The sequence below is a fragment of the Ranitomeya variabilis genome, chromosome 7 (genome assembly GCF_051348905.1).
Source record: "Ranitomeya variabilis isolate aRanVar5 chromosome 7, aRanVar5.hap1, whole genome shotgun sequence".
NCBI lineage: Eukaryota > Metazoa > Chordata > Amphibia > Anura > Dendrobatidae > Ranitomeya > Ranitomeya variabilis.
In genome coordinates this window covers 44,827,907-44,855,678 of record NC_135238.1, presented here as the reverse complement: position 1 = coordinate 44,855,678, position 27,772 = coordinate 44,827,907, and the positions used below count along the sequence as shown (strand labels likewise).

Below are 27,772 nucleotides of genomic sequence, written 5' to 3'. Positions count from 1 at the left end.
TGGTGATGAAAATGCAGTCCCAGCCACCGCCCTGTGATGGCGACGGGACGAGTTCTCCAGAAGCGTAGGTGTGTCCCGTTTGTGTTGTGCAGAATCCAACCTGGGTGGAGACCTGCCGCGTGTGCGTGTACGGGCCGTCCTTGGGGCTCCGCCCAGACCACGGAGGATCATAGGAAAGTTTTGTAGAAATTAAGTCTGAAAACTGCTGCAATTTGTGACTGTGTAGAAGATACGGAGCCTTGTATCAGTGCTGTGTAGGAGAGGGGAGGAGGGAGCGGACCGCTGTGAGATTTCTCCTCTTTCCTCATCTGTGCTACGAACTTAGAGAAAGGGGGGCAAAGAGCTGGGCTTTTGTATTCTCCCTTGTGCGCTGTGGAATGCAGTGATTTTTCTTATCTCCGTGTTACTAGATGGGAGGGGGTGAGTGAATCCCTGCGCGACCTGCTTGAAATTTCTCCCCTCGGTGCTGTGAGCTAGAGGGAAGGAGGGCCATGTATTGCATTCTAAGTTTTCTCTGTCCTTGGTTTAGTACACGCTGAGAGATTTATGTTTAAAGCAATAAGTACTGTATGAAATTGGAAGTGAAATAGACCTGTGCTTAGTCTTAGAGAAAAACTTGTAAGTAATTGAAAGATTGGTAAAAGATTTACCTGCTTATATATAGCAAATTGAAGATCAACAGGGGGGCTCCCTGTTGGATAATATGGTCCCTCCCTAGCTTCGTTATGTCAATTTTCAGATTAAGAGTTTGTTTTAATCGGTGTAAATGGCAGACCCCCCAGCCCGGAAAGGCCCCTACATCTCCTCTTCCCGTGAAACCTTCACACTTACAAGGCCAGACTTTCCAGGAATCTGAAGTTTGGTTCCCCTGTCATTCACGCTACTACATCACACCTCAGGAATCCCAGGTTCTTTTCTCAGTAGGGTATGGGGACATAATTACCCACCAGGTAGGAGCCATAGTGAACCCAGCTAACTCTACCCTGTCACATAGAGGTTGTTTGGCCCAACAGATAGCTAGAAAAGGGAAGCCCAGCCATAGCCCAAGAGTGTCAGGCCTACCTTGTCGTTTATGGCCCCTTGCATCCAGGAGACGCTATGTCCACCCAAAGAGGGAATTTGCCCTGTGATATAGTGTTACACACTGCAGGCCCCGTATATGATTACAAGACACCCGAGCACTGCCGTACAGTATTGCAGACTGCCTTGCAGACAGAGCTCACCTATGCAGGACATGCTACAGGTGTGCTGATTCAGTTTTATGGAGACAAACAGAGACCTGTTGCTTATTACAGTGGCCGCCTGGATACGGTGGCAAGAGGAAGTTCCTCCTGTGTTTGGACTGTGTTGTATTACCCACTGATGGTCCACACCCCACACGATGTATATAGTATCCTTAACCAGGTACAACCTAGCCACATGTCCATGGCTGGACAGCTGCGACTTTGGTGTGCTATTCTCATGCCTACTAATGTTACTTTGAAAAGGTGCACTGTCCTGAACCCCGCTACTCTTCTCCTAGTTCCCCTGGATCCAAAGGGGGGAGGAGTAGGTGACATGAGCAAGGACACTCTTTTTCTTTCTAGAATGGATCCAGAGGAACAAGATTAGGTTTCCAAACCACATGATTGTCTAGAATTAATGTCTCAGGAAACGGCTGGTCTCTAGTGTGCCTATTCTAATGCTGATTTTGAGCTTTTTGTAGATGGATCCCGTCACCAAGATGACCAAGAACGCTACTGTACCAGATATGCTGTGGTCTCAGAACATGAGGTAATCAAGGCAGAGTCAATGCCAGCTCATATGTCTGCACAAGAAGCAGAGCTCAAGGCGCTTACAGAAGCGTGCAAACTAGCAGAAGGTAAGACTGTAAATATCTACACTGATTCCAGGTATGCTTTTGGCATTGCACACGATTATGGGCCTATCTGGAGAGCCAGAGCTTTCCTGACAGCAAATGGCCACCCCTTTAAACATGCTGAGGCAGTCCAGCAACATATGAATGCACTACAGTTTCCCACCCAAGCAGGCATCATAAAGGTAAAGGCACATACCAAAGGCACTGATGGACGGACAAAGGGTAACGCACTGGCAGACCAGGCTGCAAAGAAAGCAGCAAGCACTCCTGTAGCCTCTCAAGTACATCACCTGGACACCCCACCATCTCCACTTGTGTTGAAAGACATCTTAGCCCGGTTACAAGAACAGGCAAGTAAGGAGGAGAAAAATAGGTGGCAAAAGATAGGGGCTTGCTCTGATACCGTCACTGGACTATGGGGGAGGGGTGAAAAGGTCTGCCTACCACAGGTACTGTACCCAATGATGGCACAGGTTCTGCACAGGAATGTGCACCACTCGAAGACGGCCATGTGTGACACCCTACAGAAACAATGAATTGCCCCCGGGGTTTTCCACCTGCGCAGAAGGGCAGGTACAGAGCTGCATGATATGTGCCACACATAATCAGGGTAGGACAGTGAAAACCCAATCCAATCACACTCCCCAGCCCTTTAACCAATTCCAGAGACTGCAGAATGATTATATTCAGTTACCCAGGGTAGGGACGTATGAGTATGTGTTGGTCTGCATTGATTTATTTTCAGGTTGGCCACAAGCCTACCCAGTTGCCAAAGCTACGGCTAAGACAACGGCGAAGAAACTGATGGCTGAGATCATATGCAGGTATGGAGTTCCTGAAGTCATTGAAAGCGATCGGAGTTCCCATTTTACTGGAGAGATCATGTCAGAGGTAATGGCAGCACTGGGGGTAAGTCAAGCATTGCATACTCCATCCGCAGAACAGTGGAAAAGTGGAGAGACTAAATGGAACTCTTAAGCTTAAAATCCAGAAGGCAATGACAGAGACTGGTAAACCATGGACAGAATGCCTTCCTCTAGCTTTGTTTTCAGTAAGATATACCCCAAACAGGAAGACAGGACTGTCACCGTATGAGATTCTGTTTGGCAGGGGCCCCAATCTTGGATGTTTCTTTCCACAACAGTTGCAACTCAAGTACCAGGACTTGACTAGCTATGTGCAGGCCTTACATGGACACCTTGCCAAAGTGCATTTAACTGTCTTCAGTTCTCTTCCAGACCCAGACAAGGTTCTTGGACACCATCCCTTTGTGCCAGGAGACCTGGTGTATGTGAAAATGTTTGTGCGCAGAGATTGTCTCCAGACAAGATTTGAAGGACCCCACACGGTGATCCTGGTCACCCCCCACTGCAGTAAAACTTGAAGGAAAGAGCACCTGGATCCACGCCTCATATTGTAAAAGAGACCGAACCAGTGTTTAGTCACAGTAGTGACTGAAGGGAAATGTTGCTGTTGTTTTTGACCTTGGGACTAGGGGCCATCCTCGCCCCTACCTCTTCGGCCCCTAATGTAAATGAAAATACTAAGGTCCCACTATTCTCTGGGTAAATCTGACAGCCCTGGTGAATATCTGGCGATTTGATTTCTGTGATGTAGTCAAGGGCCTTGAGACTGAACGGGTGGTAGAGGGGATCATCCAGTTTTATATGTGTGTTACCAGACAATACAACAATAATTGCCATTATTGGACAGATGCTGCCTGGAATACAGGGGATGATTGGGGATATAAACCTAGCGAAGCCATGTTCCCCAAGGATGGGACGGGTAGGAGTCTTTGTGAGAGAATGCATCTAACAGCCCTTCTGCAACCACCTAGAGGCTGTAAATGGGGTAAAAGTTGTCACCCCCTCCTCCTAAATCTTGAAAGCCCCCAATCTGCTGATCTGCAGACGTTCGTACTGGGAAGGCATTATAATTATATATTTAGTGCTGGACCCTATGGGTATTTAGGCCATATACAGCTCCAGGATATTAGCTCTAGACCAACCAAGGCCCCTGTTACCAGTACACCTAAAACAGGCCCAGGTGAGCGTTTGCAAAATGTAGTTAATGAAGTGATCCCCATTCCAGGTCTCAGTTGGCAAGAGGTTTTCTCCATAGAAACACAAACAGCCCCAAGGAAAAACCTATGGTTAGAATGGGTGAGATACAATGTAAGAGTCCAGAATATCTCTGTAGGATGTATTGCTTGTGCTGCTGCGAATACACACCTATACACACATGCATTGCTTTTCCCTGATGACAACACCACTGCCTGTGTCATGAATCTGTTGAAAGGTTTGAAGCCCACTGATTGCCCAGATTACGTCCCACTAATTCATAAGGAACCCAGACTAAAGGTCCCAGGAGAAGTAACCGTATTAGCTGACAATTACACCTGCTATAATTCCCACGACACCACAGGTACACCAGTAGAGATCTCCGAGATAGGTTTCTGCAAAGAGAACAGTCCTCTAGATACTGACTTGCTAATCAAACATACACAATATATTAGAACAAAACTAGGCAACATGTTATCTGGGAAATTTAGAGCACAGAATCGTGCCAGAAAAACCCAGAGTCCCAAGGACAGAGCAACTCCATAAGAAGCATAAGAGAAAAGGAGTAAAACGGAGAAAGCAAATACTGCAAATAATTTATTAAGTCATACAGAAGTTAATACATACAAGTATAATAGCACAGTCAAGGGGATAAAGCTCAAGCATTCGCGCTAGCGAAACGCGCGTCGGGGGTCCTGCTGGACTGAATCCCACCCGGTACACTCCATCTCCGCACCCTGTCGGTAAGCGCCTGTCTGGTTGCCATTATTTCTAGTGTGGGGCGTGATTTTGTGTCTCCATAGGGCTCACTTTATGCCCATGGGCGGCTGCCTCTATACTACTAGTAGATTAGGTATATCTTTACTTGGGTGCTGGCTTATACCGGTGGGGACTCACCCTATTCTTACCATCCCCTTTTTCACTGTGCTATTATACTTGTATGTATTAACTTCTGTATGACTTAATAAATTATTTGCAGTATTTGCTTTCTCCGTTTTACTCCTTTTCTCTTATACACAATATATGTACGATATTTATTGGTTATGTGGAAATGGCAAGCTCCGTCCTAGGTTGCCTAATGCCTGGATAGGCCAATGCACCCTTGTTAAACTAGCCATGCAGTTCAAGATTTTACCTTGGGATCCAAAGACACCTGACGAACCTACCAGAAAGAGGAGAAGTCTCAATCAGCTCCACATGAGTTATGAAGAAGATCCACTGATATATATTAATGCCATTGGAGTGCCAAGGGGGGTGCCTGACCAGTTTAAAGCCCAGAACCAGATTTATGCCGACATTGCTTCTATAATCCCACAGGTGCAGATTAATAAAAATGTTGAATGGATCAAATATATATATACCGTATATACTCGAGTATAAGCCGACCCGAGTATAAGCCGACCCCCCTAATTTTGCCACAAAAAACTGGGAAAACTTATTGACTCGAGTATAAGCCTAGGGTGAAAAATGCAGCAGGTACCGGTGAATTTCAAAATTAGAAATAGATACTCCATACCATTCATTATGGCCCCATAGATGCTCCACATAAAGCTGTGCCATATATAATGCTCTGCACCGTTCATTATGGCCCCATAGATGCTCCACATAAAGCTGTGCCATATATACAATGCTCTGCACCGTTGCCCCATAGATACTCCACATAAAGCTGTGCCATATATACAATGCTCTGCACCGTTGCCCCATAGACAGCTGTGCCATATATATAATGCTCTGCACCGTTGCCCCATAGCTGTGCCATATAGTGCTCTGCACTGTTGCCCCATAGCTGTGCCATATAGTGCTCTGCACTGTTGCCCCATAGCTCTGCCATATAGTGCTCTGCACCGTTGCCCCATAGCTGTGCCATATAGTGCTCTGCACCGTTGCCCCATAGCTGTGCCATATAGTGCTCTGCACCGTTGCCCCATAGCTGTGCCATATAATGCTCTGCACTGTTGCCCCATAGCTGTGCCATATAGTGCTCTGCACCGTTGCCCCATAGCTGTCCCATATAGTGCTCTGCACCGTTGCCCCATAGCTCTGCCATATAGTGCTCTGCACCGTTGCCCCATAGCTGTGCCATATAGTGCTCTGCACTGTTGCCCCATGGCTCTGCCATAGCACCATTGCCCCATAGATGCTCCACATAAATCTGTGCTGCTGCTGCAATAAAAAAAAAAAAAAAAAACACACATACTCACCTGTCTTGCTTGCAGCTCCTCGGCGCCATCTTCCCGGCGTCTCTCCGCACTGACTGATCAGGCAGAGGGCGGCGTGCACACTATATGCGTCATTGCGCCCTCTGCCTGCACAGTCAGTGAGGAGAGACGCCGGGAAGATGGCGCGACGCCCGACGTGTGGAACGAGGACAGGTGAATATGCGACACTTACCTGCTCCCGGCATCCCGCTCCTTCCCCCGGACAGCTGGTCTTCGGTGCCGCAGCCTCTTCCTCTATCAGCGGTCACCGGCACCGCTTCATTAGAGAAATGAATAGGCGGCTCCGCCCCTATGGGAGGTGGAGCAGCCTATTCATTTCTCTAATGAGCGGTCCCACGTGACCGCTCAGGGGAAGAGGCTGCGGCACCCGGAGACAGTGGGACGGGCAGGGGGAGCGACAGGAACGCCGGAAGCAGGTAAGTATATGACAGTGCTCACCCGCCGACCCCACCACCGATCATGACTCGAGTATAAGCCGAGAGGGGCACTTTCAGCCCAAAAATTTGGGCTGAAAATCTCGGCTTATACTCGAGTATATACGGTATATTACAGAGAACAAAGATTCGTTAATCATAGCTGTGATGCCTTTCAGGATATAGTTGAGGACTTGGGCCCTAACGCTTGTATGACCCGTGCTGCAACCCGACCTAAAAGAATTACACTGAATCCTGTCCAGACAAGATCACATGTAGTGATATAAGAAGCTGACACAGGATGTGGTTGGTGGATAGTGGGGACATTAACTTTTAGGAGTAGGCTGACAGTAATCCTTTTGGGAAGGAGCTGTAGACCAGCATGTCATGTCACTCCCCACCACCAGAGAACCAACCATATCAGGTAGGGTAAGACAGATACAGGAGTATTATCCCTGGAGGCCCTCTGACTAGCTAGCTACGCAAAAGCAATTGGCTGACCCTGAGAACCAACCTTTCTCATTCTACAGACAAATAATGACCATATGTTGGACGTATAAGTGCACCTAGGCAGGCCTAGGTAGTTAGTGAGCACAAAAGCAGGTGACTTGCTAGGACACAATTAAGATTTTCTACAAATGTGACAAAAGGAGAGTGTAGAGCTATACTTTGGACGGTTACAGCTGAAATGGGAAGGCATGGAGTACAGCCCCATAAATCCACTTTATGTTAGAGTATAGGTAAATACATTCATTGACGGTATGACCAAAGACTTACGAGACGAAATATAGACAGCCAGACCTGAATGGCGAAATGTAGATCCGAAAGACCTGAAGGTTGCAAAAAGAAGTTGAACAAATTAGGACAATAAGATGATGTGTCATGTATGCTGGAGCAGATATATCTTTCTTCTCCAGTTGGTTAGGTGGGATCAAGGGATTCCTTCAATAAGTTTGTTTGGTACTAATTGCCCTCCTTATAGTTGGATCGATAACACAGGTCAACAAAAAAAATTTTTTTTTCTGGTGTCCAAAATATTTTAATGAATTTGGGGTATTTTTGGGGTGCTGATTCTGAATATGTCATCAGTTTTGCCAGATTGGCTCAAGTTTTTGACATTTTTGGTATCTTATTTATAGCACTTGTTGGTAAATGCGACGCATCATCTCATTAATTTCTTTGGATTAGTACTTGAACTGAGCAGTTCTCAATATAGTTTTGTGTTAATTAGTGTTCTAAAAGTTTGTTTATAGCTTGATTTTTGCACTAACTTTATGTTGTTGTCTGTTTTCCAGTGAAAAGCGTGAACTCATCAAGAAGAAGTTGTCTTAACGATCCAGACTCATTCTGTTACATTTGTGGTGAATACACACTGCCAAAACATAGAAGAAACATAACAGACTTCGTAAAAAAAGTGTATTTTGCCTATTTTGGGGTTATGCTTGGGGACCAAGACAAGTTTTGGGCACCACACAGTGTGCAAAGCATGTATCGAATTATTACGAAAATGGAGCAAAGGACAAAGAAAAAGCTTCAAATTTGGTGTTCCAATGGTGTGGAGAGAGCCAAAAAATCATCATGATGACTGTTATTTCTGTGCAGTGCAAGTGCAAGGATTCAATAAGCATAAGAAACGAAAATGGGAGTAACATGGAATCTGCAAGAGGGTCTGTCCCTCATTGTGAAGATGTGCCTGTACCTGTGTTTACCATAAATAACAGTCATCATGATGATTTTTTGGCTCTCTCCACACCATTGGAACACCAAATTTGAAGCTTTTTCTTTGTCCTTTGCTCCATTTTCGTAATAATTCGATACATGCTTTGCACACTATGTGTGGTGCCCAAAACTTGTCTTGGTCCCCAAGCATAACCCCAAAATAGGCAAAATACACTTTTTTTACGAAGTCTGTTTATGTTTCTTCTATGTTTTGGCAGTGTGTATTCACCACAAATGTAACAGAATGAGTCTGGATCGTTAAGACAACTTCTTCTTGATGAGTTCATGCTTTTCACTGGAAAACAGACAACATAAAGTTAGTGCAAAAATCAAGCTATGAACAAACTTTTAGAACACTAATTAACACAAAACTATATTGAGAACTGCTCAGTTCAAGTACTAATCCAAAGAAATTAATGAGATGATGCGTCGCATTTACCAACAAGTGCTATAAATAAGATACCAAAAATCTCAAAAACTTGAGCCAATCTGGCAAAACTGATGACATATTCAGAATCAGCAGCCCAAAAATACCCTAAATTCGATGAAATATCTTTGGCACCAAAAATGCTGTTGACCAGTGTAATCCTCTGTTGTGTTATTCCCTTGTATAAAAAGGTTATTGCCAAGGCAACTCCGACTGGCACCTTCCTCAATCAAGAAATAGATCCACCAGAGTACGATGGTACTGAGTCAGGGGAGATCCCTAAGTACATTCCTCTCAAGAGAATAGACAAAACCCCCCATTCTCAGATGATGCTAAGAGATTTAGTTTAGGGACAGTGGGAGAACTCCATGTGAGGTTAGTGAAGGGTTCAGCTGCCTGGAGGCCTCTCGCTAGGGGAGAGTTTCTGAGGTGTCTGGATGAAGAAATCCACCTCCCCTTTTCCCATCACATGGACAGTCTCAAAGGATCTTTCTGTAAGGGAAAAACTTAGTGTTTAGGGGGGATTGTCAAGGTGAAAATATATTTTCTTATATACCTTTTGTACTTTTATATATTTTATACTGTGAAACAATAAGTTTTCCCTTGCTAATGCAAATGTAACTGTATTAAAGATGGCTGCCAGTGTTCATTCTTCACTTCAGTTTAGAATCTGAAAGGTTAAAGTTTCATTTCTTCTGAAATCGAAACTTGGAAATAGAAAGAAGAGGAGGAATCCACCAGGAGACATCCGACGAATCAGAAGGACTGAGCACTAGACGTATACTGCTTAAACCCCGCCTATTGCATTCCTTTTTAGTACCGTGTATTTGGAAAATAAAGTTCAGTTGGTATGACTGTGGCTGACACATAGTCACATGAGCATGCACTGAGATTGAACCAGCTACCTGTCTGACTCATTCTTACCTGGTACCACATGCTTATAGTTTAATTTGAAATGACTGGTGAATGAGGGTATATTGTCGTTACGACCCCGACACCCTGATGCGCTAACCAAAACACATGAATACCCAAGATGGTGCAAATGACAGAGTCTCACCTTTCTGCCAATTCACCGGGATTAAGATTAAAGCAGCTGGGACTTCCAGCTTCCAGGACAGACTACCCCCACCTGTGGCACGCACAGAAAGGAGGTACTGACAAGCTTAGGAAGATGTCAGTCCATTGAGGCAGAAGGCCAGTTGACCAGAGGGTCACAACCTGGCTTCTCCGAAAAACTCCATGGAGCCAGGTGACTGGTGGGTCCCATTACTTGCTTTCATAAACGTATCCATGGAGCTCAGGTGACCGGTGGGTCCAAATCCTGACTATCCCAAACGTATCCATGGTTCAGCGATAGTGAATGGAGATCTGCATTCTTTAAGCCAGGGCTGTGGTCCTCTAAGCTGACATCCTGAAGAATGTCAAATCTGTGTCCCTCGTGATGGAGCCATGATGTCCTGGCTGCTGTCCTGTAGAGTTTCTGGTTCTTCGGATCTCTTGGCTGTCTGGATGTATATCGGTTTACGAAGGTATAGGTTATAGAGGCGCTTATGTCCTCTTTTTATAGTTAACAACTGTCCTTCAAACATCCAGAGGTAAAGCGGAAGAATGGTGACAAGGTCAACTCACATTGTTTAATTATTGTATTTATTTGCATAGTTTTTCCTCCTGTTTTGCAAGTCAACAAGCCAGCTGGCCTGGACAATGTGTAATCAACATTTCAGCAAACATTGTTCAATTATGCGCCTCTAGTTGCCCAGGATAACAGGACAATGCGTTACATCAAATTTCAACTTACAAGTCAGTATTACAGGATAATGTTACCAAAAGTCTGTTTTCTTGACGAACCAAAAAGAAAAATTCAAAAGTCAACATGTAGATAACAGTTAGTGACTCCTGGCTAACTGAAAATAGGGATTTTTGTGTACTCACCGTAAAATCCTTTTCTCCGAGCCAATCATTGGGGGACACAGACCATGGGTGTTATGCTGCTGCCACTAGGAGGACACCAAGTTGAAACAAAAAGTTAGCTCCTCCTCTGCAGTATACACCCTCCTGCTGGCTCCCAGAGAACCAGTTCGGTGCAAAAGCAGTAGGAGATCATAAACCATAAACATAAACCAAGCGCAAGCCAAAAAATTAACAGGGTGGGTGCTGTGTCCCCCAATGATTGGCTTAGAGAAAAGGATTTTACAGTTAGTACACAAAAATCCCTATTTCCCCTACGCCTCATTGGGGGACACAGACCATGGGACGTCCCAAAGCAGTCCTTGGGTGGGGAGTCACATCACAGATCTAACCCCATGTACCAACTGACTACAGTTGCGCTACCGCCGCTTGCAAAATACATCTGCGAGGGACCGTTTGTGCAGAAGTCTGAGAGCGTAAGCTGTATCAAGTTACAGCCTTGCAGACCTCTTGTGCCGACACCTGATGCCAAAAGGCACAAAAAAGAATGTCTACCGACTGAGTAGAGTGTGCCGTAATCCCCATTGGGATAGGCTTGTTTCCTGACACAGTAAGACATCTGAAAAGACAAGTGAGACCATTTGGTATCGTAGCCCTGAAATGGCTAAACGGTGCCCGAGACCCTCAGGAAGCACAGATAGGTCGTCCGACCTACTGAAGGGCGCCGTCTTCTAGATGCACCTTCGGAAAGCCTTTATTATGTCCAGGTGTGAAAGGCTCATTCCACCGGATGTACTGGAGCTGGACAAGAAAAGAGAGAAGGACAAAGTCCTTGTTAAGGTGGAAAGAGAAAAACCACCTTGGGAAAAAACGGAGACCATAGATGATTCGATGACAGCCTTGTCCTGGGGGAAAATCAGGAAAGGAACGGAACTCGACCAAAAAGAGTGGTAGCTCTGAAACTTGGTTGATAGCGCAGCGAGAAGAAACAGACGACTTCAGAGACATCCTGCAACGGTTCGAAAGGCATCTGTTAAAGGGAACCTGTCACCCCCCCAGGCGTTATAAACTAAAAGAGCCACCTTGTGCAGCAGTAATGCTGCATTCTGACAAGGTGGCTCTTTTAGTTCTGGGTGCTGTAACTTCCGAAATAATCAGTTTTATTATTTGTCCGAAATACCTGCTCCTTAGTCAAGTGGGCCGGCATTTCCCCCCTGCTTCAGACAGCACACAGCTGTCACTCACATTTTCTTGGCGCCGGGCGCCGCCTCCCCCTCACCGCTGTTTTCAAAAGTACCCGGCGCCTGCGCTTTTATCCCCTGCCTGGTGCAGGCGCAGTGAGTGCTGGCTGTCTTTCCTCATATGCAGCCCAGCTGACTGCGCATGCGCCGCCGCCCTGCTTGTGAATCCCAGCCCCGCAGTGACTTATGATTTATTCACATTGCGGGGCTGGGATTCCCAAGAAGGGAGGCGGCGCATGCGCAGTCAGCTGGGCTGCATATGAGGAAAGACGGCCAGCACTCACTGCGCCTGCACCAGGCAGGGGATAAGAGCGCAGGCGCCGGGTACTTTTGAAAACAGCGGTGAGGAGTAGGCAGCGCCCGGCGCCAAGAAGATGTGAGTGACAGCTGTGTGCTGTCTGAAGCAGGGGGGAAACACCGACCCACTTGACTGAGGAGCAGGCATTTCGGACAATAAAACTGATTATTCGGTAGTTACAGCACCCAGAACTAAAAGAGCCACCTTGTCAGAATGCAGCATTACTGCTGCACAAGGTGGCTCTTTTAGTTTATAACGCCTGGGGGGGGGGGGGATGACAGGTTCCCTTTAAAGCGCACCCGGGACCATATAAAGGTTGCAGGGCTCTGAATGCAAGATATAGGAGGATACCACATGGGAGACCCCCTGAAAGAAAATGCTCACTTAAGGAATGGAAGTACTTCTGAGCTGGAATAAAACAGATAAGGCCAAGATCTGGAATTTGAGAGAGGGAGAGAGAGAGAGAAAAAAAAGAAAAAAAAGAAAAGCTGAGCGCCAAATCTGATTCCAGACCAGTTTGGAGAATTTCCCAAATTGGAGGGAACAGAGAAGACATGAGGACGTCCTGACAAAAAAACGGACGCTGGCAGAGCAGATTTGGATGATCCGGCAGTCGCCATAGGACATCGACGACTATCTGCACTCAATCTGCATATCACACCAAGTGTGTCCTAACCTGGGCGATAAGGATTACTGGAATCCCCTCTGCTCAGGTCTACCTGAAGACTCTCGGAAGTAAATTAAGCGGGGAAAAAAAGCAGGTGCTGAAGATGAAGCCGCGGAGAGACTCGTGTATGCTCCTTGATGGTCTATAGATCCCAAGACCGAGCTCTGAAGTGGAATACCTTGGCGCTCAATCTTGAAGCCATCCGATCCATGCCCGGAGTCCTTAGATGAATACATTTCTGTCGAAAGGCCTTCCATTGTCCCAAGGCGAGACCTTGACGGCTACAAAAAAACTGCCGCCTGGGATATGGACTGCTGAAAATACTGAGTGGTTCCTATCTGCCCATTGGGCAATATGGGCTACCTCATGCATGGCCACCCTGCTGTGGTTACCCCCTTTAATGATTGATACATGCAACAGCTGTGGCTTTATCCGATAGAATTCTGATGGGGTGACTCGGCAGGAGATAATGGAACTGTTGCAGGGCTATCCTGATTGCTCAGATTTCCCAGACATTAATCGGAAGGCTCGACTCCCGAGTTGATCAGCGCCCCTGAGCCATGAGGTGCCCAAGACTACTCCCCAGTCAAGGAGACTGACATCGGTAGACACTACTAGCCATTAAACCGGGAGAAAATATTTCCACTGGAAGAGAGAAGGCCTCAATGTTCATCACCTGAGAGGCTGCCTGATCCGCCGGAGCATGCAGCATCGGCGATCAAGGAAGAAAACGGGTTCATGCTGCAGGGGACAGAGTCAGCTGAACGAAAAAGAACGATCATTTCGATTGCGGTCACCATTTTGCCCCAGTGCCGTCACAGCAAACCAGATAGAATGATCGAGTGAGTGGTTAAGTGCGTGGGCTCCGTGTTAGAAAAGACTCGGACCTTGTGTTGAGGGGGAATCACTAACCCTCGGAGGCATCCAGGGTCATTCCTTAAAAGGATATCCATTGGGCTGGAACGAGGGGAGCCTGTATACATTTATCCACGAGCTCAGGGGAGGAAGAGTATCGCCAGAGATGCAAAGACCCCTGATGAGAAGGTCGTCTGAGTAAGGCAGAAAGATCACGCCTCGAGAGTGCAAGATGGACATGACAGCCGTCATGACCTTCGAGAGCACGATGTGAACTGAAAATGCTGTTAGGGGATGGCAAAGCACAGGATTGTTTAGAGAGGGGAAATTCGAATATGTAGAAAAAAACATCCCGTTGTCGATGGATGTTAGAAGCGTCCCTCTTATCGACGAGTGACCATGATCCTTTGGTAGGATCTGATGCCAAGACTCCAGATTGCAAGGCTGTAGTACTAACCACTGAAACAACGTGCTGCATTAGAGATGGATGAATTATCCCAGTCAGGCTGGTGAAGACCCTGACTGATAGAGGAAGGATAATGAAGGGACTGTATCGCTGGTCAGTGATGCCATGGGCTGCGTCAGCGACAAAGACCACACTGGGGGAGGGGGAGGTATAGTGTAGTCTAGATCCCAGCCTCAGTAAAATGAGGCTGTAAGACAGAATACCTCATGACCTGTTAATCTCATGAATCCTTTGCAGGAAAAAAAAAAACCGTGCCTCAGGGTTAGAGCACTTACCCAGGGCTGTTGCCCAATGGTGCTGCAGGTCCGATAAACTAAGGTGGGATTTTGATCCCAGGACCCCATGCAGCCAAAGTACTGAGTGAACGTCAAACAGATTAGAGTAGAACACCTTGAGCCCCTCGTAAATCTATGGTGTCCGAAAAAGGATTTTTTTTTGCACACAGAGTCCGTTTTCTATTCAATGAGCCATAAAAAAAGAAACACCTTCTGAACGTGATGGCATCCGCCGCTGATGGCTAGCTGCGCTGCACTGCCTCCAAAAAGGCGACCAGGATACCATGGCTTTAGCTACCCCTGCCGCGGCATACGATGGATAGTGCTGAACCAGAGGTCTTAAAGACGGAGCGAGTCAGTCTCTGACAGTCTGTGGGTGATGATCCATCCGGCCAGGATAGGATTCTGAATACCGAAACGAATACTAGTGGGTTCACCGCAGGAGATTCAGCTCAATCTTTCCACAGATCAAAACAGGGGCGTACCACGCCTCAAGAGGGTGCTGACCCTTCAGATGTTTAACACGTTGCTCTCAGCGCTGGTTAAGTATAACCCAGACCTCCGGGTGAATGGTAAACGCTGTTATGAGAGCGATTAGTCCTCTTGAAGGGCATTGTGTGTTCTGGGACAGAACCGCAATCCTCGTCAACCTTTAGAGTCTGATTGACGGGCTCAATAAGAGAGTCCCTCATTTTCTGGAACTCTGGTGAGTGCAGATCCGGGAAAACATCCAACTCAAACTCAGAGTCTTGTTCTGCAAATCACTAGTGAGGGAGAGCGAGAAACAGACCTCACGGACGCCAAACTGTCGCCCCTGTCAGTCGGCCCCAGAAATGCGTCCTCGCTGCCAGAGTAAGCCCCCCCCCCTGCCAGCGTCGCCGCAGACCGCCTGTCCAGTGCCGCTGCTGGTCTAGGACCATGGTACAGGGAGAAAGGGGTCACCCTCAATCCACCATCCTTTTAATAGGGAGGTAGAGAGGGACTTACACCTCGGACGAAGCCGGGGACTAAATTTTTGCGACGGCGCATTACCTCAGGTGTTAAGCTGTCAGTTCCGGAGGATTCAGCTTACCCGGGACCTGCTCTTGTGTCCCCAGGGAAGGTGTCGGTGTCCTCACGGCTCGCAGCGCTTCTGTCAGCTCTGCTGTTACTGTCACCGCTGTCAGAAGGCCGGCTCCGTTCCTGAGGTGTAGAAAGATGGCCGCCGAGAGCAGGAGGGGCGCCTCACGTTTAGGACGAGAAGCGTCAGAAGTGTGGGTAGCGCCGGCTGCGGTGGGCGGAGCCATGAAAAACACGGCCTAGGCCAACTAGAAGCTGGGGACTAAATTTGTGAAGCCTGCCAGAAATGAACGCTGCCCACGGCGCAAACAGATGAATAAAGTGGTGTAAAACGCCGCTGGACGCCGTGACACCGCTCCCCCAGGGACCAGGACCCCGTCTCTGCGACCAGATGGTGCCAGCCGCAGTCATTCTCACATTTTGAGGTGATGTAGCAGAGCTGGTGCAGACCTGTTGCATTGTGGCTGGTCTTTGGATCCCCCCCCCACCCCCCATAGTCAGGGGGGTGGAGAGGGACTTTCTGCCTCCTTGCATCATCCGCTTTCAATCAGTGGTGATGCAGTGGGGGCTGCACGGATGCCATAGTGGGCCCTCTGTTGTCCATGGAACAGGGCAGAATGTCCGGCATTAGGCCTGGCTCCAGGAGAGGATAGATAGAGGCGACACTATGTGCTAGCCTTTTGCTTGTGTGGGGAGATCAGGACCGTGAAGGAACCGTCACCTCTGCAGTGAGCTCAGGCACCCCACGTCGCAGGAGAGGGTACGGGGAGGAACTCTCCGCATTCTCGCCTGTTGATTCGGGGGAGATCGGAGCCTTGAAAGGAACCGTTACCCCCTTCACTCCGTTAATTCAAAAATAAAAGGTTACAGAAAAGTAAAAATTAAATAAGAACGTTGGGGTCTGAACCAGACCCAAGTGCCTCCTACAGACACTAAGCAAGAACTGGTTCTCTGGGAGCCAGCAGGAGGGTGTATACTGCAGGGGAGGAGAGAACTCTTTGTTTCAACTTAGTGTCCTCATAGTAGCAGCAGCATAACACCCACGGTCTGTGTCCCCCAATGAGGTGAAGGAGAAATAAAGGTCTGGTTAATTAAGATAAAATGTTGGGTCGTGACTCCTTTATTGGGAGACACAGGAAAGCATGGGTGTATGCTGCTGCCACTAGGCAGAAAAAAGGCCAACTCCTCCCCATCAGGCTACACCCACCCAGAGAACTAACCAGTTTTGGTTAGTGTCCAAGGAAGTCAGACACGGGTCCATGTTCAGACCAGTCTCTACCATCTTTTGTTTTACTAACAGTTTCCCTTTTTCTTTCAGATACACCTTGTAACAGTGTGTAAATTCTCACAGTTTTCCCAACTAAGGGACAGATAGAACAGTGTGGCGGCATCCACATCGTCCCCGCTCTAGTCTGAGAGGCGAGACCCTATTCCCTGTAACACTTCACAAGTGTCTCGGGGCGGCTCGTGGTGGAGTGTCCTGCCTTTCGGCCCCAGTGTCCCCCCCTAGCGTCCCTCCCATCATCCATGGTTGGCACCTTCTGGGACCATGACTGTGTGGGAGGGAAGACGTACCCATTCCAGCGACCCCCTCACCCAGGAATTCCTGATGCAGTCTTCAAAACTATGAAGTAGGAGTCGGGACCACATCTGGAACCAGTTACCTCTCCCTTCCAGTCACTTCATGGCGGCGAGGGCTCCACAGGATCAAAGGAAAATGTTGATAAAAGATGTGGCACAGGTGCCCTACTGCTGGATAGCGCCCCAGTTTATTACCGTCCCTTCTCGGCCTTTTTTTTTCCCTTCAAGATAGCGCCCCGTTTATTTTTGTCCGACAAAGCAATTTCCACATTTAGGCCCCAGCTTCAGACTAGTTCCATTCTACGATTAGGGCACACACGTTAGCCAGAGTGGCGGAAACTTCCTCGTGTCTTTTTTTTTCCAGCTAATCACGGAAGTTTTCACTGTCTCTCCAGCGCGGACTCACGACAATGGCCACAAAACATCTCTTTCCAACACCATGGAGTTAATGGACATATCATTCCCATACCATAGAGACTACAGGACATGTCTCCCCAGGGAGTTTATGGGTTAAGTTTATGTCTCCCCTCACACTAAGACTATGGCCAGCGTCACACTCAGCGTATGAAGATACGGTCCGTTTTTTAAGGCCGTAATACGCAGAAATGTTCCAAAAATAGTGATCCGTATGTCATCCGTAGGCAGGGTGTGGCAGTGTATTTTGCGCATGGCATCCTCCGTATGTAATCCGTATGGCATCCGTACTGCGATATTTTCTTGCAGGCTTGCAAAACCGACATCTAATGGATTTATGGGCTCAAATGTTCATTAAAACATACATACATATACATACACATATAGATATATATATATACATATATATACATATATACACACACACATACATTACAGACCAAAAGTTTGGACACATCTTCTCACTTAAAGATTTTTCTGTATTTTCATGACTATGAAAATTGTAAATTCACATTGAAGGCATCAAAACTATGAGTTAACACGTGTGGAATTATATACTTAACAAAAAAGTGTGAAACAACTGAAAATGTGTCTTAAATTCTAGGTTCTTCAAAGTAGCCACCTTTTGCTTTGATGACTGATTTGCACACTTTTGGCATTCTCTTGATGAGCTTAAGGAGGTTGTCACCGGAAATGGTCTTCCAACAATCTTGAAGGAGTTCCCAGAGATGCTTAGCACTTGTTGGCCCTTTTGCCTTCACTCTGTGGTCCAGCTGACCCCAAACCATTGGGTTCAGGTCTGGCGACTGAAGGCCAGGTCATCTGGCGTAGCACCCCACCACTCTCCTTCTTGGTCAAATAGCCCTTACACATCCTGGAGGTGTGTTTTGGGTCATTGTCCTGTTGAAAAATAAATGATGGTCCAACTAAACGCAAACCGGATGGAATAGCATGCCGCTGCAAGATGCTGTGGTAGCCATGCTGGTTCAGTATGCCTTCAATTTTGAATAAATCCCCAACAGTGTCACCAGCAAAGCCCCCCCACACCATCACACCTCCTCCTCCATGCTTCACGGTGGGAACCAGGCATGTAGAGTCCATCCGTTCACCTTTTCTGCATCACACAAAGACACGGTGGTTGGAACCAAAGATCTCAAATTTGGACTCATCAGACCAAAGCACAGATTTCCACTGGTCTAATGTCCATTCCTTGTGTTCTTTAGCCCAAACAAGTCTCTTCTGCTTGTTGCCTGTCCCTACCAGTGGTTTCCTAGCAGCTATTTTACCATGAAGGCCTGCTGCACAAAGTCTCCTCTTAACAGTTGTTGTAGATATGTGTTTGCTGCTAGAACTCTGTGTGGCATTGACCTGGTCTCTAATCTGAGCTGTTGTTAACCTGCGATTTCTGAGGCTGGTGACTCGGATAAACTTATCCTCAGAAGCAGAGGTGACTCTCGGTCTTCCTTTCCTGGGGCGGTCCTCATGTGAGCCAGTTTCTTTGTAGCGCTTGATGGTTTTTGCCACTGCACTTGGGGACACGTTCAAAGTTTTCCCAATTTTTCAGACTGACTGACCTTCATTTCTTAAAGTAATGATGGCCACTCGTTTTTCTTTACTTAGCTGCTTTTTTCTTGCCAAATTCTAACAGTCTATTCAGTAGGACTATCAGCTGTGTATCCACCAGACTTCTGCACAACACAACTGATGGTCCCAACCCCATTTATGAGGCAAGAAATCCCACTTATTAAACCTGACAGAGCACACCTGTGATGTGAAAACCATTCCTGGTGACTACCTCTTGAAGCTCATCAAGAGAATGCCAAGAGTGTGCAAAGCAGTCATCAAAGCAAAAGGTGGCTACTTTGAAGAACCTAGAATATAAGACAATTTCAGTTGTTTCACACTTTTTGTTAAGTATATAATTCCACATGTGATAATTCATAGTTTTGATGCCTTCAGTGTGAATGTACAATTTTCAGTCATGAAAATATAGAAAAATCTTTAAATGAGAAGGTGTGTCCAAACTTTTGGTCTGTACTATATATATATATATATATATATATATATATATATATATATATATATATATATATATATATATATATAATTGTCTAAGGGGTACTTCTGTCTGTCTGTCCTCAACTTCCGTCACGGTTATTCATTAGCTGATTGGTCTCGCCAGCTGCCTGTCATGGCTGCCGCGACCAATCAGCGACGGGCACAGTCCAATTAGTCCCTCCCTACTCCCCTGCAGTCAGTGCCCGGCGCCCGCTCCATACTCCCCGCAGTCGCGGCTCACACAGGGTTAATGCCAGCGGTAACGGACCGCGTTATGCCGCAGGTAACTCCCTCCGTTACTGCCGCTATAAACCCTGTGTGACCACGTTTTTACTATTGACGCAGCCTATGCAGCGTCAATAGTAAAAGGATCTAATGTTAAAAATTAAAAAAAAAAAAAATAAAAAAAAAAAATCATTGTATACTCCCCTTCCGCCGCCTTTCCCGTTCCTCGCCACCCTCCGGTAACCGCTGTGTGCAAGCGGCAGGTTCCGGTAGCAGGGATCGTATGCCAGAAGGACCTGCCATGACGTCACGGACATGTGTCCGCGACGTCTTCACACTCTGGGACCGGAAGCTGCCGCCTGTACCGCGCACAGACGACAGAACTGCAAGTATGGTGAGTATGTTAGAACTACAAGGGGCCCTCGGATCGGAAGGTGAGTATATGTTTATTTGTTAACCTGTGACATACGTGGCTGGGCAATATACTACGTAGCTGGGCAATATACTACGCGGCTCTGTGCTGTATACTACGTCACTGGGCAATATATATGTGTATGTGTGTGTGTGTGTGTGTGTGTGTGTGTGTGTGTGTGTGTGTGTGTGTGCACGCACGCACACACAATTGCCGGCTTTTCCTTTCTCCTTCACAAACCCGACATGATATGAGAGATGGTTTACATACAGTAAACCATCTCATATCCTTTTTTGGGGGATATTCCACACTACTACTGTTAGTAGTGTGTATGTGCAAAATTTGGGCGCTGTAGCTGGTAAAATAAAGGGTTAAATCACGGAAAACATTGGCGTGGGCTCCCGCGCAATTTTCTCCGCCAGAGTGGTAAAGCCAGTGACAGGGTTACAGAACGAGGGTCTTCAGGTGGATTAAGAGTCTAATAAAATATTACAACACCCTGTGTCTTTATTTCATTAAAGGACTTGGTAATAATGTGTGTGTTTTATTAACCATTTCATACTATTGGATTAATAAAGGATAGGTGTCATAATTGACGCCTCTCCAATATTAATCTGTCTTAATAGCAAGGTGACATTAACCCTTCATTACCCCATATCCCATCGCTACAGGGGAGTGGGAAGAGAGGCCAAGTGCCAGAATAGGAGCATCTTCCAGATGTGCCTTTTCTGGGGTGGCTGGGGGCAGATGTTTGTAGCCGGGGGGGGCAATAACCATGGACTTTCTCTAGGCTATTAATATCTGCCCTCAGTCACTGGCTTTACCACTCTGGCGGAGAAAATTGCGCGGGAGCCTATTCCAATTTTTTCCACGATTTAACACTCTAATTTAATAGCTAGACACACCAAATTGTACACACGGACACTTGGAACATTGCTAATGAGGAATATGTAATAAAATAAGGGATATGAGATGGTATACTGTATGTAAACCACGTCTCATATCCTGTCGGGTTTGGGAAGGAGATAGCAAAAGCCGACAATTGAATTACCGGCTTTTATGCTATCTAGCGCTGAAGTAAAAAAAAAAAAATATATATAAAAATATATTATATATATATATATATATATATATATATATATATATATATATATTATAATATATTTTTATATATATTTTTTTTTTGTCTAAGGGTTTTTCCGTCTGTCCTGGAAATCCCGCGTCTCTGATTAGCCAGGCCTCGACCAATCAGCGACGGGCACAGCATGGCGACGATGATGTCATAAAGGTTGCCTCGACCAATCAGCAAGGGGCACAGTCTGCCGCGAATTTGCCTCGACCAATCAGCGACGGGCACAGTATTGACATAGATGTCATAATGGTTGCCATGGCGACGATGTCAAAGGTTTCCTCGACCAATCAGCGACGGGCACAGTCTGCCGCGAATTCTGGAATCATCATTGTCCATATACTAAGGGGACATGCATATTCTAGAATACCCGATGCGTTAGAATCGGGCCACAATCTAATATATATATATATATATATATATATACACATATACATATACACACACACACACACACACACCTATTCTATGTGTACACATTTATTCTACCTATTCTATTCTGTCAGTGTGATTGTACTGTACACTGCACTGAATTACCGGCTTTTCTATAGAACATCGCTGCGTATTTCTCGCAAGTCACATGCATGGTCCGTGTGTAATCAGTAATTTTCTCGCCCCCATAGATTTTCATTGGCGATTTTTTCGCGCAATACGGTGACAAACGCAGCATGCTGCGATTTTCTACGGCCGTACAAGACCGTATAATACGGATCAGTAAAATACGGCAGATAGGAGCTGGGCCATAGAGAATCATTGTACCGTATGCAATCCGTATTTTCTGCACCTCTCATACGTCTGTAAAACTCGCTAGTGTGACGCCGGCCTATTAGTGTCTTTATGGAATTGGTCCTTGCATTGACTGCAGGAACCCAAACATGAAAGTCTCTCAGGAACCCCCCACTGCCAGGGATAAAAGCGTACCCCCTCCTCCAAGTAGGTTTCCTCCCGATCTCTCGTAGTAGAGACCTGACCAAGGCATCTTAGTCGTTGGCAGAGGTCTCCACACATCTGACTGATTAATCCTCCGTCCCTGCAGCTCTGATCATTTCCCTACATGTTTCAGAAGCAAGCAGTCATGACAGACCTCACATAGGTCCAGGAAGCGAGCACAATCCAGCTCCACGTCTGGATCCCCTCTGCTCCCTCATCATCCATTTACAGGAACTGGAGGCTTTTTGCCAAGAAGAGTGAGCAGCTTTACCATCTGAGAAAATAAAGAACCTCATCCACAACTACCACAAAAGACTTCAAGCTGTCATTGATGTTAGAGGGGACAACACACAGTAATAAGAAATGGGGTATGTGAACTTTTGATCAGGGTCATGTGGATGTTTTGTGTTGTCATTATGATTTAAAAAGAGAAAACACAGTAGTCTGACAATAAATGGCTTCACCAACCACGAGCCATGAGTGGAGGAAATGTTGTGGTGTTATCATTCATATTCTCTGTAAAAAGGCTAATAAATCAAAAATTCTGCTGGGTGTGTAAACTTCTGAGCACAACTGTATCTCTGGTTTCACATTCCTGCATTCAGGTATTCGCCTTTTTCCATCCTTCCAGGGCCGTCACCTATCTCGTACTGTGACGGACCGACTGTTTCCATATGCTTCAAGATGAAGCATCTGATGCCGCAGCCTGGGCCCACCATACTAGGCAAGGACCTCATTAAGGCTGTGTCTCTTGATGAATCTCATTCGGTGAGAGAACTTTGCCTATCAGGACGTGAGAGCTCGTCCTTAAGCTGGTTCTTTTCTGCTTACAACGTGACCAGTAGTTTCCATCTCCAGAGACAGGGAAGGATCTTCTCTTCAGAGCCTTCCCTTCAGATGAGCGGTCGTTACTGCTCCCTTGTAGACGTTATCACGCCTATTTCACCTGTGTGTGGAATTTTACCATGGAAAGACCTTGGCGCCCATGGAGAAGAGTCTTCGGTCCTTCTAGTGATATTGCCTCTTCGGTGTCCATCTCCCTGCCTCTTCCCCTCTTCTTCAGCGTGTTCACCAAATTCAGTTGACATTGAAACAACTCTTGCCTTTCATTGTAAGGAACACGATGGGCCGTCCCCAGATCGTACCTTACTTTCTACTCCCTTGGGTGAAGCAAATCTGACCGGGAGGAGCCAATCACTTTGCCTATTGGTGGTAGGCTGTGTCCATGGATACTTTTACTCAGCTTGCAGAGCTGTATACGAGGAGCTTACAGCCCAGGGACACTTTTAAAGACCAAGAATCTTCCCTTCGACCAACCCTTCGAAGTTCAGGGTCCACCTTATCCGCATGAGCCGTGACTTATATCCAGAGCGGAACACTAAACAAGACAATCTGGTGTTCTTTCAACTGAACTCAATGTTCCTTTTCTCAGTCCTGCTCATCTCATGGGCCCTTCTTCATCCTCCAGATTTCTCAGCCCCTTAGTTTGCATCAGGACACAGAGGCAGCAGACTATAAGGCCGCTGGGTCTCTCCAACCAGGGTGTTTAACTAAATCATAGCAAGGCGTCCACCGTTTTCCCGCCAGAGCAGCACGGTGGGTCAGTGGTTAGCACTGCAGCCTTGCAGCACTGGGGTTCTGGATTCAATCCCACCAAGGACAACATCTGCAAGGAGTTTGTATGTTCTCTCCCTGTTTGCGTGGGTTTCCTCCGGGTTCTCTGGTTTCCTCCCACATTCCAAAGACATACTGATAGGGAATTTAGATTGTGAGCCCCATCGGGGACAGCGATGAAACGGTGTGTAAACTGTAAAGCGCTGCGGAATATGTTAGCGCTATATTAAAATAAAATTATTATTATATGTCTGGTTGCAAAGGGTCCTGAGCCTGGTTGCACTCCTTCCTTGTAAAGCCGTTACCTCCCTTCCTTCTCTAGGCATTTCATACTTTTTTCCTCCCATCGTCTATTTTCAATCAGGATCTTGCCAGGAACAGAGTGAGGTAAAGACCTATTCCACTTAGGATCACAACAGTGGGAGTTTCACGGGCTGTTAGATCGCTTCTTCGTCTTCAGTCCACACCTTCTCCTAGTGCTACACGGTTCTCGTCTATTCTTTAGCGATCACCAATCTGGATTAGGGACGTCCCTCCTGCAGCAGTGGACCAACCTTACATTTTTGAGTACCTGTCTCTCTTCCCACACTAAGGACTGCTTTATGATATCCTATGGTTTACAGTGTCCCCCAATGACGCAATAGAGAAAAGAAGATTTTGGGTACTTTCCGTAAAATCTTTTTCTCTGAGCCTTCATTGGGGGACACGACACCCGCTCCCTGTTTGAGCCATTGTGGGTTACATTTAGGGTAATCTACTTTAACCCCTTTCCCCAGTTTTCTCCCAAACTGGTTGGTTCTCTCCCAGATGGTGGGTATATACTGCTGGGGAGGAGTAAGCTTTATTCTGCACAGTGTCAGCAGCTTACACTCATGGTTTCCTGTGTCCCCAAAAGAAGGTTCCAAGAAACAGATTTTACGACAAGTATCCAAAATCTTTCTTTGTACACAGTCGCAACAGGAGCTGAAAACAGCAAATCGTTGTTGGTGTCAGGTGTCCACCAACTCCAAGGATAAATCAGCAATACGAGTGGTGGACAATCCAAGGGTTTTTTTAAAGAATTTTTTTCTCAATTATATTTAACAACGAAATTAAAAAAGAAAAAAAACCAAAACAGGTTTCCTGAGGTTTCGCACTCAAGGCTCCCAGTTCTCATTATTCCCAGCAGGTCTTACGTTCTTATAGTAGTCCACAAAGCTGATCTCGCTTCCGTCTGCCTTCTTGAAGGTGGACGCTGGAGTCATGTTCCAGGCGATCTCGTCTATACGGTAGGTTTTATTGTTGTACCTGCACAAAAAGCAGCGTTGATCAGTGAAATTAAGAATTCAGTAAAGAATAAGTCATCAAACAAATCGCAATTTCACGCTCTTTAGCAGAAATTAAAAATAATATATATATATATATATATTAAAAATATTCTTAAAAAAAAAAATCTAATATGATCACGTTTTCTTAGGTCAAAAATACAGAATTTTAAAAAATAAAATAAGATCATATTCAGTATCATCACCAGTAACAAAAGAAGGAATAAAAAAAATAAAATGATTTAACGCTGTAAAGTAAAAGAAAATAATGGCAGAACTGCTGATTTTTAGTAGATCCAAGTTTCCTAAAAATACAATATGTGAAGAAACCATTGTATGTACCTCAAAGTGGCATCGACAAAAACTACAGCTCGCCACACAAAAATCAAAGACTCACACCGCTCCATGGATAGAAGAAAAAAAAAATTAAAGGACTCAGAAAATGGTCAATTTAATTTTATTTTTTTAAACAAAGTTCAAATATTTTTTTTACCTACTTAAAAAAGACAAGTTTAGCATTGCTGTAGCTGTACAAATAAGGAGAATGTTATTGGGTCATTTTTTTAATACGACGAACACCATCAATAAGAAAAAAAAAAACGCAGAATTTTTTTTTTTTTAAAGTCATGACACTTTGTTTTTCAGCATATTATAGTGTAAAATTAATGGTGTAATTAAAAACTACAACTCGTCCCGCAAAACAACAAGATGTAATATGGCGATAGTGAAAGTAAAAAAAATAAAAAAATAAAAAGTTATGGATCTTTGAGAAGAAAAATTAAACACAAATGAAAACTGCTGATCATTAAGAGTCAATTACATAAATTTGGTTCCAAAAGTGAAGGAATAGAATGTACCCAGGTGATCCGTTTCCTTCTAGAGGCGCCGGTGCCAACAGAGCGGCCGAGTACGAGGCACATGGCGGCTCTTAGGCTTCTTTCATGCTTCCGTTTTTGCAATCTGCACAGGATCCGTCAATATGTTGAAATGACGGATCCTGTGCAGATTGTATATAACGGGTGCACTGGGCCTGTTTTTCCTGACGGACCAGTCGAGGCTATGCGCACTTGTTGTGTATGCGTCTTCGCAGCGGTTTTCCGCTGCAAAAAACGCATAAACAAAACCTAGGTTAAAAATAATTAAAAATAAATTGGGGGAAAAAAAAAATCGTAATATTCTCACCTTCCGGCATCCCACGCAGCGTTAAGGATGCTTGCGATGCTCCCGGCAGCTGGCGTTCCCAATAATGCCTTGCGTGCAATGACCTCTGCATAGGCAGCATCAATAATAAAAAGAAAGAGAGCGAACGAGAGAGAGAGAGAGAGAGAGAATTTCCCTGACTGGAAATTCTTCCGCGCATGCTCAGTTTCAAAAGACGGCACCGTCGCTGGATTCCTGCTTTTCACAGTCAGTGACGGATCCTGCACCCATAGGCTTCCATTATAGCCAACGCCGGACAGTGCAGGACCTGATATTACGACGTGCAGAAAAAACGTTCCTCTGAATGTTTTCTCCGCTCAACGGACAACGATTTACCGACGGATCGAGTGCACGACGGATGAAACGGATGGCCATCCATCACAATTCGTCGCTAATACAAATCTATGGGAAAAAACAGGATCCAGTAGAAAAATTTGCTGGATCCTGTATTTTTTCAAAAATCAACGGATTTCGACGGGAGAGAAAAGACGGAAGTGTGAAAGAGGCCTTACTTGGTGAGGACGATCTGTCCGATCAGCTCCTTGCAGCAGGCGTCCTGGAACCTCTGAGGGCCACACGAGGAGTACAGGCTGCTCATGATGTCGTGCACAGTCTCGTTCCTGAGGACTTTATGGCTGACATCAATGCTCAACATGATGCTGGACTCATACTGGAGGATGGAGGTGGAAAACCCCGGCCAGATGGAGAGTCTGATGGGAGAGGAGACAGGACGGAGGGTGAAGATGGAGGAGAAAAGTAACAGCATCAGTGTGTACAGACACCTACAGGCAACAGCAGGGAGCCAGCAAAGAGCAGGAGGATTCTGTGCCTACATACATTACTTATCCTCCAGAGCTGCACTCACTATTCTGCTGGTGCAGTCACCGTGTACATACATTACATTACTGATCCCGAGTTACATCCTGTATTATACCCCAGAGCTACACTCACTATTCTGCTGGTGCAGTCACTGTGTACATACATTACATTACTGATCCTGAGTTACCTCCTGTATTATACCCCAGAGCTGCACTCACTATTCTGCTGGTGCAGTCACTGTGTACATACATACACCAGAGCTGCCCTCACTATTCTGCTGTAGTCACTGTGTACATACATTACATCACTGATCCTGAGTTACATCCTGTATTATACCCCAGAGCTGCACTCACTATTCTGCTGGTGCAGTCACTGTGTACATACATTACATGCTCCCATGGGTACAGCATGGTCAGTCCCATGTAAACCCTGCTCTGCTGGTTACCGGTGGACTCGGACTTCGGTGGCGTCGCTCGGGTTGTAGTAGTTGCGTCCTATCTGCTTCATGTCCATGATCTTCAGGAGTCTGGGGGGAGAGAACAGGCGCTGTCAGCTCTGCAGGTGGAGGACGTGTGTGATCCCAGCAGTGGGCGAGGGGATGTGGGAACCACTGGAAGATGT

At 46.1% G+C, this 27,772-nt stretch overlaps 1 protein-coding gene across 1 annotated transcript in view; it reads right to left on the bottom strand.

The window, feature by feature from the left end:
* The window catches only part of LOC143786213 (piwi-like protein 1), a 109,108-nt gene that overhangs the window by 54,312 nt on the left and 27,024 nt on the right, over window positions 1-27,772 (bottom strand). Inside the window, exons 2-4 of the mRNA XM_077275501.1 lie at window positions 27,597-27,677; window positions 26,845-27,042; window positions 25,004-25,115 (exon numbers count right to left, since the gene is read on the bottom strand). Of these exons, the coding sequence (XP_077131616.1) occupies window positions 25,004-25,115; window positions 26,845-27,042; window positions 27,597-27,677 (391 nt within the window). The remainder of the gene's footprint in view (window positions 1-25,003; window positions 25,116-26,844; window positions 27,043-27,596; window positions 27,678-27,772) is intronic.